General features: G+C 41.3%; 2 protein-coding genes across 2 annotated transcripts; both read right to left on the bottom strand.

Annotated features, from left to right (window-relative positions):
• Positions 1 to 356: 356 nt before the first annotated feature.
• On the bottom strand, positions 357 to 1,599 carry LOC308095749 (uncharacterized protein; the record flags this gene model as incomplete). Its single annotated transcript, XM_080442790.1, has 2 exons — positions 1,459 to 1,599; positions 357 to 665 (listed from the first exon to the last, which is right to left on the bottom strand). Exons 1-2 carry the CDS (start codon positions 1,516 to 1,518, stop codon positions 357 to 359), a joined length of 369 nt encoding a protein of 122 aa, XP_080298916.1. The 5' UTR covers positions 1,519 to 1,599.
• Positions 1,600 to 8,472: 6,873 nt separating this feature from the next.
• Positions 8,473 to 10,982, bottom strand: LOC308095757 (uncharacterized protein). Its single transcript, XM_080442800.1, has 2 exons — positions 10,746 to 10,982; positions 8,473 to 9,084 (listed from the first exon to the last, which is right to left on the bottom strand). The coding sequence occupies exons 1-2, from the start codon at positions 10,803 to 10,805 to the stop codon at positions 8,740 to 8,742; spliced, it is 405 nt and encodes a 134-aa protein (XP_080298926.1). The 5' UTR covers positions 10,806 to 10,982; the 3' UTR covers positions 8,473 to 8,739.
• Positions 10,983 to 11,595: the final 613 nt, after the last annotated feature.

Raw genomic sequence — 11,595 nt, 5'->3', positions numbered from 1 at the left:
AGAAATAGGTCATGACAACACTTTTTATTACTTTACTTTATTGTGGCAGTATACATTTTTTATTTCTTAAATGTCAAAGATGATTGATGGTTTTAATAGGGTCCGTCATAGTCGCTATTGTTGTCACACTGAAATAGCAGATCTTCAAGCTCAACCTTGTAGATCGTCTATTCTATTTACGGTGCGCAACTAAGTATACATCAACCTGTATGGTTTAGACTGGCTTCATGGTTCTGCAATTATTACATGTTCAAAGCACTGTGTGTTTCATGGTTTGGTTTTCTGTGGAGCTACCAGCTCCTTCAGAATGTCAACTCAACACACCTGCACAGCCACACATGTCTCTATCTAGCTACTCAGTGTGTCACAACATACAGCAGCAACGGCGCCACAAAGCTCAACAGAGTCGCTTTAATTAAAGGGCTTCCACTGTGTGTCGTATTAGTGGCCACAGTTGTTGTGTTGACGGCGGAGGTCTCTGCCATGGTGGGCGCTGCGGTGGTGGGCGCTGCGGTCGTGGGTGCGGCAGTGGTGGGTGCTGTGGTCGTGGGTGCGGCGGTCGTGGGTGCGGCGGTCGTGGGTGCGGCGGTCGTGGGTGCTGCGGTCGTGGGTGCTGCGGTCGTGGGTGCAGCGGTCGTGTTGGTTGGAACCGGGGTTGTTGCGTCCTGGAGAGGAAGAGATATTAGTTAGTGTTTTGTAAAGTTATAGTGGTAGGCTATTAGGGTCGTGGGTGCTGCGGTCGTGGGTGCGGTGGTTGTTACCTCCTAGAGAGGAAGATATATTAGTAAGTGTTTTGTAAAGTTATAGTGGTATTAGGGACACCTGATTGAAAGTGGCTTTATGTCAGGCAATTAGTAGGACTATGTGTGCCATGCAATAAATGCCTCTGTTAGGGTCAAGGGCTATTATCAGAGAGAGAGGGCCGTTATGGTAGTCCAAATAAAAGGATGACAGTACAGACCTACAAAACACCCCACTATAATATATATTTATATATTATAGTTTTTTATTATAGTTTTTACACATCTTATGTGGCAGATTATAGGGTAAGATACAGTAAATGACTTGTAAAAGTCCAAACAAGACTGGTCAATTACAGTTGAGATTGAGCTCTGGCACAACTTCACTTACTTACAATTAGCATGGAAATGGAATTAATACAGGAATAAGACCAAAGCAAAACTTTACTTGGTTGTAGATCTGCTGTTTTTGCTATTTTTACAAATTCAAATATTTTGTATTTATTTTTTAAATGTTCGCCTACATGACCAAAATAGGGACACCTGGTTGAAAATGGCCTTATGTCATCATGACTTATGACCATTATGCCCCCAAAACACAAACCACTACAACTTATCTCACCAAGCATTGGTGAGATAATTTGAGGAACAGTTATGTCGTGAACAATATGTCAAGTGAGATGCAGAACAAGAATACGTAATATAGTTGAATAATTACCTGCGCTGCAACTGAAGCTAGAAGAGTCAGCGCACACAGTCCCAGAGCCAGAATCTTCATGGTGTCAAGAAGTGTGCAGATGTATCACTGGAAATGTTATAACAATGTTCAAACTACAGACATATGGTCAAAGTATTGCTGACGTTGTTCAAGCCTTTAATGTGTCCGTCTGTCCACACGTAGTTGAATCTCATTGTGACTGTCTGGGACATTTGTTGACATTAGCGTGTGTGATCCAGAATGTTGTCACTAAGTGTTTGCAGAGTAAACTGGTCTTACGCCTTGTCGGGTTTCAACACACCTTTATTTAAAGAGAAGGTAGCAACATCATGGAAAGTCTTTATAATAACCAAGAGTTAGGGATTGGGATAGGATGAGGACTAAAATGGTTTAGTTGGTAATATAAATATCATTTAGCTGTCATTTTTGGTCAAATACATGTCAATATGCAAAACTTGATGACTAGGAGCATGGCAATTGCCACAATGTTGCAGTTCTGGGGAATTTCTTATTATTACAGAATATTTTTGATAATATAGGGAAATTCAGGCACCAGAGACAGTAGGCTATAGCAGTTACAGATGAGGAAAAAGAAATACAATAGCTACAGAAAATGTTCTCAAATAAAAAGAAGTTTAAAAAATGATAATACAAAAGAAAATACAATAGAAGGTGCACATTTACTATCTTCAAGGCCTAATCTTTTATTTATTTTTTGAAATATTTTTATTTAGCTTTTTAAATGTTTTTTTACATTGTCAAACTGTTTACATAAAAATCCATGTGACACATTTCAACCCCAATGTCCCCTCTCCCCAGCCCAGCTCATAAAAAAACAGGAAAAGGAAAAAGAAAGAAAAAGACACACCAAAAACTAAAAAAAACACAGTAAAGCTGCTGCTAATATATTCAAGGCCTAAATTGTCCATTACCATAGCATGCAACCATACTCAGGCCACTGTTTTTTTGTTCGTTTATTCCTATCCATCTCAGTGTTAATGTTTTACTGACAATTCAAGTAATTTAAATACAATAGTGGTCAACTTTTTCCTTTCCCCCCTGTAAACATTCCTGTTAAGATTAGGATCAAACTTTTAGAGGTTAGGTGTAGGGGTTGGAATTAGAGTTAAACAGCATGATTTACGCTTAGATCTGTAAGCTTGTTGTGAGCTTGTGGATCTGCTATTTTTCAGCTTTGAGCTCACGGTTAAAAATGCCAAAAAATAGCAAAAGTGGTATTGTATAGTCATACGTGTGTGTGTGTGTGTGTGTGTGTGTGTGTGTGTGTGTGTGTGTGTGTGTGTGTGTGTGTGTGTGTGTGTGTGTGTGTGTGTGTGTGTGTGTGTGTGTGTGTGCGTGCGTGCGTGCGTGCGTGCGTGCGTGCGTGCGTGCGTGCGTGCGTGCGTGCGTGCGTGCGTGCGTGCGTGCGTGCGTGCGTGCGTGCGTGCGTGCGTGCGTGCGTGCGTGCGTGCGTGCGTGCGTGCGTGCGTGCGTGCGTGCGTGCGTGCGTGCGTATACGTGTGTGTGTGTGTGTGTACGTGTGTGTATGTGAAAAAAACAAAGTGGGTTAGTGTGCCACTCATGTGATGTCAGTGAATTATTAACCCATAAACAAAGTATTCAAGGTTTACCATTCATTACACTCTTTGCTTATCTGTCCCTCTGTTTTTATTATCTGATATATTTTCCTCCGTCATCCTAGCCTGCCTGAAAGCCTACTATCTGTCTCATGTCTTTGTGTCCTTGCACTGCGTTTATTGGAGCATATTGACAAATATACTATGTGCAGGGCTGATGAGACTGGAGCTGGAGCAGGGACAGACACTGGATCTGACCCTGGAAAAGCGATTCTCAGGAGACATTAGACAGGGTTTGAAAAGGGTTATGTGTGGTGGGGGGGGGGGGGTTGTAATCCTAAAAAATCTTGCTTTTTAGGGTTACGTTGTTAACATGTTGGCATCGAGGCTTTGTCTCATTTCATTCATTTCCTGTAAGCATGAACATGAACATATGATAATAAATAAATGACGGGGAATGAAATGGAGGCGATTTAACAGAAACAGAGCCCAAATGTGGATGCTGGGGTGGTGGTGGGAGCGCAAAAAACTTCATGGAACTTGGCACAGGGCAGCGGCAGGGTAGCAGCATAGCAGAGCAGAGCAGCAAGATGGCAGAGCAGCAGCAAAAAGAATGGGCAGCAAGCAGGGAGGTTTAAATGGCCCCAATCATATGGAGTGAGCATGTGACTGATCTCCTGATCAGGAGTTGATGCTGCTCTGAGTTGTCTGCCTGAGCTAGCTCCGCAGGCTTCACATCATATGTAGTGGTGATGGTTACGTAATGTTGTCAATGTGAATCAGTCCAAGGTCCTCCTCATGACTATAGTAGTACCATTTTGTGTGTGTGTGTGTGTGTGTGTGTGTGTGTGTGTGTGTGTGTGTGTGTGTGTGTGTGTGTGTGTGTGTGTGTGTGTGTGTGTGTGTGTGTGTGTGTGTGTGTGTGTGTGTGTGTGTGTGTGTGTGTGTGTGTGTGTGTGTGTGTGTGTGTGAGTGTGTGTGCATGCAAAAATGTAAGAAACAGTAGTTCTCTCTGTTGTTATGTAAGTGTACACTACAGTATACTGTACATAACACAGTACAATCCTCAGTGTTAATGTGCGGTATACCCATTAAATGAGGGGGAGTTCTCATTTCCCCTGTTGTTTGTTAACTAGGGCTCATGCTTATTACTCTGATCTTGCACTTTGTAAGAAACTCTGGATAAGAGCGTCTGCTAAATGACTAACTTTTCTGTCTATAATTTCAGTGCAATGCATTCAAAATCCTTATCTGTACCTGGCACAAAGACTAGAGACCATGAAGGTAAGGTTCTGATCATCTCTATAAAAATCCAATCTTGGGTGTGGATGGTTGAGCATTGTCACACTGATGAATGCATTGTTTTGTTTTGTTTTATTCATTCAATCTTAAACAGTAACATCCCAAGTGTTCATTTATTTATTTATGAATGAGATCGCCTCTTACGTTTCCTCAGTCGCAGAGCACAGAAGCAACTCATGAAGATGATGGACAATATTTAGACATAATCATGTTAAGATAGCTACACACCTCAAACATTGCAGTAGAGTATGTATTTTGATTAGTAATCCCCTCATGTCCTATTGGCTCTCTTTTCTTTTAGCCTGCAGTTCAAAGGATCACACAGCACTGTTTTATTCAAGGAGTAGGGAGGCATTAGAGCCAAATTATGTTCATACATGAATGAGGCTGTTCAAACACATCTAAAATAGATGCTAATGTTACATATAGCTTGAAATTAGACATGAAATCATTTATGTCACATTATATTTTGAGTGAAGTACCATTACCCATACAAGAGAAGTTTGTTTTATTATTTATTTTACAGTTTTTCTATTATCATTTTTTTCCAAGGGAATTATCTACAGGCGCTCCTGGCTCTCTGTCGATCTGAAGACTGAAGTGCTCTGTCCAAAGTCTACAAATTATAAGCTCAAGAATATACACCACTGTCATTTAGAAATAATTACAATGTCTTTCCTGTTTCAGTATTTATATAGTAAAAAGAAATAAAGATGTCCACTCTATATCAGTCACACACGTTTCATAATGATATGTTTTGTAACATTCACTGCAGTGGTGTTATATTGTAATGAGTGGTGGGTTTCTGGTCCAAAGGAATAGGTCATGACAATGCTTTTTATTTTATCTTTATTTTGGCAGCTCACAAAAACACCAAAACCAACTCACTCGCTCACTCGCTCACTCGCTCACTCACTCAAAGAGCACAGAATGGAGTGGGTGCTCCATGTAGTTAACCCTATCACTCATGGTTTTAGCCAAAAACACACAAAATAAATGTTAAATGAACATAATATTGATAACACAGCATCAGAATAGTACCGTGCCTGAGGCATATGCAATAGGAAGTCCCGGCCTTGTCCATTGCGTATCCTAGGACACTACAATATTTTTTTTTAAATGCCAAAGATGATTGATGGTTTTAATAGGGTCCGTCATACATAGTCGCTGTTGCCACACGGAAATAGCAGAACTTCGAGCTCAAGCTTGTAGATCGTCTATTCTATTTACGGTGCGCAACTAAGCATACATCAAACTTTATGGTTTAGACTGCCTTCATTGTACTGCAATTATTAGATCTTCAAAGCACTGTGTGTTTCATGGTTTGGTTTTCTGAGGAGCTACCAGCTCCTTCAGAATGTCAACTCAACACACCTGCACAGCCACACATGTCTCTATCTAGCTACTCAGTGTGTCACAACATACAGCAGCAACGGCGCCACAAAGCTCAACAGAGTCGCTTTAATTGAAGGGCTTCCACTGTGTGTCGTAGGGGCCACAGTTGCTGTGGTCGCTGGCGCTGCTGTGGTGGGTACGGCGGTGGTGGGTGCTGCGGTGGTGGGTGCGGCGGTCGTGGGTGCTGCTGTGGTGGGTGCGGCGGTGGTGGGTGCTGCGGTGGTGGGTGCGGCGGTCGTGGGTGCGGCGGTCGTGGGTGCTGCGGTCGTGGGTGCTGCGGTCGTGGGTGCAGCGGTCGTGGGTGCTGCGGTCGTGGGTGCAGCGGTCGTGTTGGTTGGAACCGGGGTTGTTGCGTCCTGGAGAGGAAGAGATATTAGTTAGTGTTTTGTAAAGTTATAGTGGTAGGCTATTAGGGACACCTGGTGGAAAGTGGCCTTATGTCAGGCTATTAGTAGGACTATGTGTGCCATGCAATAAATGCCGCTGTTAGGGTCACTTTTTTTATTATGTTTTTAGTAAAGGTCTTGTTATAGGAAAAGATAAATGACTTGTAGAAGTCCAATCAATCTCATTACAGTTGAGATTGAGCTCTGGCACAACTTCACTTACTTACAATGAGCATGGAAATGGAATTAATACTTATACAGGAATAAGACCAAAGCCACACTTTACTTGCTTGTAGATCTGCTACTTTTGCAGTTTTGGACATATGAGGTTTCCATTCGACAGAGACGATATACAGTTTAACTACATGAATAGCTATGTATATAGTTACAAATGCGCCACAATTTACTGCAGTAGATATAACACTTTCTGCTGTCATTGAACGCAACAGAAAGAGGACTGTGGAGGACCTATTGTACACTGTCACATGTCCCGAATCGTTAGTAGATCTGTTACTCTTAGCTAATAACATTGTTATAACCACTTAAGCCCTATATATACTGCAGCACACAATGACAAGCAAGCTCAAGATTGCTGGTTTTAGCTGGGCTTGGCTGGTTGGTTTAATGAAAGCAGAAGGATGTCAATGCTCACGGAAATGTCTTTTAGGTATTATTTTAATTGGCACGGACAACTCACAAGTTACCCATGCCATTCTAAATAAAAAGTATCTGAAGGATAGTATACTATAGTAGTACCATTTGTGTGTGTGTGTGTGTGTGTGTGTGTGTGTGTGTGTGTGTGTGTGTGTGTGTGTGTGTGTGTGTGTGTGTGTGTGTGTGTGTGTGTGTGTGTGTGTGTGTGTGTGTGTGTGTGTGTGTGTGTGAGTGTGTGTGCATGCAAAAATGTAAGAAACAGTAGTTCTCTCTGTTGTTATGTAAGTGTACACTACAGTATACTGTACATAACACAGTACAATCCTCAGTGTTAATGTGCGGTATACCCATTAAATGAGGGGGAGTTCTCATTTCCCCTGTTGTTTGTTAACTAGGGCTCATGCTTATTACTCTGATCTTGCACTTTGTAAGAAACTCTGGATAAGAGCGTCTGCTAAATGACTAACTTTTCTGTCTATAATTTCAGTGCAATGCATTCAAAATCCTTATCTGTACCTGGCACAAAGACTAGAGACCATGAAGGTAAGGTTCTGATCATCTCTCTAAAAATCCAATCTTGGGTGTGGATGGTTGAGCATTGTCACACTGATGAATGCATTGTTTTGTTTTGTTTTATTCATTCAATCTTAAACAGTAACATCCCAAGTGTTCATTTATTTATTTATGAATGAGATCGCCTCTTACGTTTCCTCAGTCGCAGAGCACAGAAGCAACTCATGAAGATGATGGACAATATTTAGACATAATCATGTTAAGATAGCTACACACCTCAAACATTGCAGTAGAGTATGTATTTTGATTAGTAATCCCCTCATGTCCTATTGGCTCTCTTTTCTTTTAGCCTGCAGTTCAAAGGATCACACAGCACTGTTTTATTCAAGGAGTAGGGAGGCATTAGAGCCAAATTATGTTCATACATGAATGAGGCTGTTCAAACACATCTAAAATAGATGCTAATGTTACATATAGCTTGAAATTAGACATGAAATCATTTATGTCACATTATATTTTGAGTGAAGTACCATTACCCATACAAGAGAAGTTTGTTTTATTATTTATTTTACAGTTTTTCTATTATCATTTTTTTCCAAGGGAATTATCTACAGGCGCTCCTGGCTCTCTGTCGATCTGAAGACTGAAGTGCTCTGTCCAAAGTCTACAAATTATAAGCTCAAGAATATACACCACTGTCATTTAGAAATAATTACAATGTCTTTCCTGTTTCAGTATTTATATAGTAAAAAGAAATAAAGATGTCCACTCTATATCAGTCACACACGTTTCATAATGATATGTTTTGTAACATTCACTGCAGTGGTGTTATATTGTAATGAGTGGTGGGTTTCTGGTCCAAAGGAATAGGTCATGACAATGCTTTTTATTTTATCTTTATTTTGGCAGCTCACAAAAACACCAAAACCAACTCACTCGCTCACTCGCTCACTCGCTCACTCACTCAAAGAGCACAGAATGGAGTGGGTGCTCCATGTAGTTAACCCTATCACTCATGGTTTTAGCCAAAAACACACAAAATAAATGTTAAATGAACATAATATTGATAACACAGCATCAGAATAGTACCGTGCCTGAGGCATATGCAATAGGAAGTCCCGGCCTTGTCCATTGCGTATCCTAGGACACTACAATATTTTTTTTTAAATGCCAAAGATGATTGATGGTTTTAATAGGGTCCGTCATACATAGTCGCTGTTGCCACACGGAAATAGCAGAACTTCGAGCTCAAGCTTGTAGATCGTCTATTCTATTTACGGTGCGCAACTAAGCATACATCAAACTTTATGGTTTAGACTGCCTTCATTGTACTGCAATTATTAGATCTTCAAAGCACTGTGTGTTTCATGGTTTGGTTTTCTGAGGAGCTACCAGCTCCTTCAGAATGTCAACTCAACACACCTGCACAGCCACACATGTCTCTATCTAGCTACTCAGTGTGTCACAACATACAGCAGCAACGGCGCCACAAAGCTCAACAGAGTCGCTTTAATTGAAGGGCTTCCACTGTGTGTCGTAGGGGCCACAGTTGCTGTGGTCGCTGGCGCTGCTGTGGTGGGTACGGCGGTGGTGGGTGCTGCGGTGGTGGGTGCGGCGGTCGTGGGTGCTGCTGTGGTGGGTGCGGCGGTGGTGGGTGCTGCGGTGGTGGGTGCGGCGGTCGTGGGTGCGGCGGTCGTGGGTGCTGCGGTCGTGGGTGCTGCGGTCGTGGGTGCAGCGGTCGTGGGTGCTGCGGTCGTGGGTGCAGCGGTCGTGTTGGTTGGAACCGGGGTTGTTGCGTCCTGGAGAGGAAGAGATATTAGTTAGTGTTTTGTAAAGTTATAGTGGTAGGCTATTAGGGACACCTGGTGGAAAGTGGCCTTATGTCAGGCTATTAGTAGGACTATGTGTGCCATGCAATAAATGCCGCTGTTAGGGTCACTTTTTTTATTATGTTTTTAGTAAAGGTCTTGTTATAGGAAAAGATAAATGACTTGTAGAAGTCCAATCAATCTCATTACAGTTGAGATTGAGCTCTGGCACAACTTCACTTACTTACAATGAGCATGGAAATGGAATTAATACTTATACAGGAATAAGACCAAAGCCACACTTTACTTGCTTGTAGATCTGCTACTTTTGCAGTTTTGGACATATGAGGTTTCCATTCGACAGAGACGATATACAGTTTAACTACATGAATAGCTATGTATATAGTTACAAATGCGCCACAATTTACTGCAGTAGATATAACACTTTCTGCTGTCATTGAACGCAACAGAAAGAGGACTGTGGAGGACCTATTGTACACTGTCACATGTCCCGAATCGTTAGTAGATCTGTTACTCTTAGCTAATAACATTGTTATAACCACTTAAGCCCTATATATACTGCAGCACACAATGACAAGCAAGCTCAAGATTGCTGGTTTTAGCTGGGCTTGGCTGGTTGGTTTAATGAAAGCAGAAGGATGTCAATGCTCACGGAAATGTCTTTTAGGTATTATTTTAATTGGCACGGACAACTCACAAGTTACCCATGCCATTCTAAATAAAAAGTATCTGAAGGACATTTCCTTGAGTGTTGGCATTCTTCTGCTGCCATTGAACTCTTCTGAGCCATGTAGGCCTACCCTGTAAAAAAAAATAGCCAATCTACAAGCCCACAACGTGCTCACAGCGCAATGCTATATTTTTGCGATGTGTTGTAGATCTGCTGTTTTAGCTATTTTTTTTTTTTTTTTTAATGTTCGCCTACATGACCAAAATAGGGACACCTGGTTTAAAGTAGCCTTATGTCATCATGACTGATGATCATTATGCCCCCAAAACACAAACCACTACAACTAATACCAAGCATTGGTGAGATAATTTGAAGAACAGTTATGTCGTGAACAATATGTCAAGTGAGATGCAGAACAAGTATACATTATACAGTGGTGTAAAGTAACTAAGTACATTTACTCAAGTACTGTACTTAAGTACAATTTTGAGGTACTTTTACTTTACTGGAGTATTTCCAATTGTCTATACTTTTACTTCTACTCCACTACATCTCAGAGGCAAATATTGTACTTTTACTCCACTACAATTATTTGAAAACTTTAGGTACTAGTTACTTTGCAGATATAAATTATTATATTATAAAACATACATTAATCACTTTAGCCCTATTTTATACCTAGACTATTTGAAAATAGCCGATCTACAAGCTCACAACGTGTCGCCTCGTGACGCATTGTGAGCTTGTAGATCTGCTATTTTCAAACATTTTAGTATTTTTTCTTTTGGTACTTTAAGTACATTTTGATACCAGTACTTTTGTACTTTTACTCAAGTAAATTTTTAATTCTGGACTTTTACTTGTAACAGAGTACTTCTACATTGCAGTATTGATACTTTTACGTAAGTAAAACATTTGAGTACCTTTTTTTCCACCACTGATTATATAGTTGAATAATTACCTGCGCTGCAACTGAAGCTAGAAGAGTCAGCGCACACAGTCCCAGAACCAGAATCTTCATGGTGTCAAGAAGTGTGCAGATGTATCACTGGAATTGTTATAACAGTGTTCAAACCACAGACGTATATGGTCAAAGTATTTCAAACGTTGTTCAAGCCTTTAATGTGTCCACACGTCTGTCCTGTCCTTCTGGATATTGAGAAATGGGTAACGTACTGTTTTTTGCAACAGCTTTATATAGCAGTACACCAAGGTGTGTGTGTGTGGTGGGGGGGGGAGCATGCATTTATGACATACACCTTGGCCCTGGTACCAGGAAGATACAGTTACAGTGGGTGAATTGTGTGCACTAACAACACTAACGCACACACCTTGCGTGCGTGTGTGTGCTCATGCGCGCGCGCGTGTGTGTGTGTGTGTGTGTGTGTGTGTGTGTGTGTGTGTGTGTGTGTGTGTGTGTGTGTATGTGTGTGTGTGTGTGTGTGTGTGTGTGTGTGTGTGTGGGCGGAATCATAACACTAAAATATAGCTGCAAGCAGCGATAAGCGGGGCCAGGGAATGAAGAGAGAAAAAAGAAAGAAGCAATGATAAGTAATATGCACAATAAGCCATTGAAACATAGAAGACTGAACTTGAGAGAAAGAAGACCATGCAATTAACATGAGCATTTTAAACCTTCACTAACCCTAACCTCAGTAAAACAACGCCTAAGCCTATCCTCAAGAAACACTATGTGTTATCCGAATAATGCCAAATCATGATCACCTCAATACATTGTCGTGGACAGGGATCGAACCAGTTACCTACGGACTCCAAGACTGCCTTTCTTCTCATTGAGCTAGATATATGGC

The sequence above is a fragment of the Gymnoscopelus braueri genome (assembly GCF_963280865.1).
Source record: "Gymnoscopelus braueri genome assembly, chromosome: 11".
Classification (NCBI taxonomy): domain Eukaryota; kingdom Metazoa; phylum Chordata; class Actinopteri; order Myctophiformes; family Myctophidae; genus Gymnoscopelus; species Gymnoscopelus braueri.
This window is presented reverse-complemented; position numbering and strand designations above follow the sequence as displayed.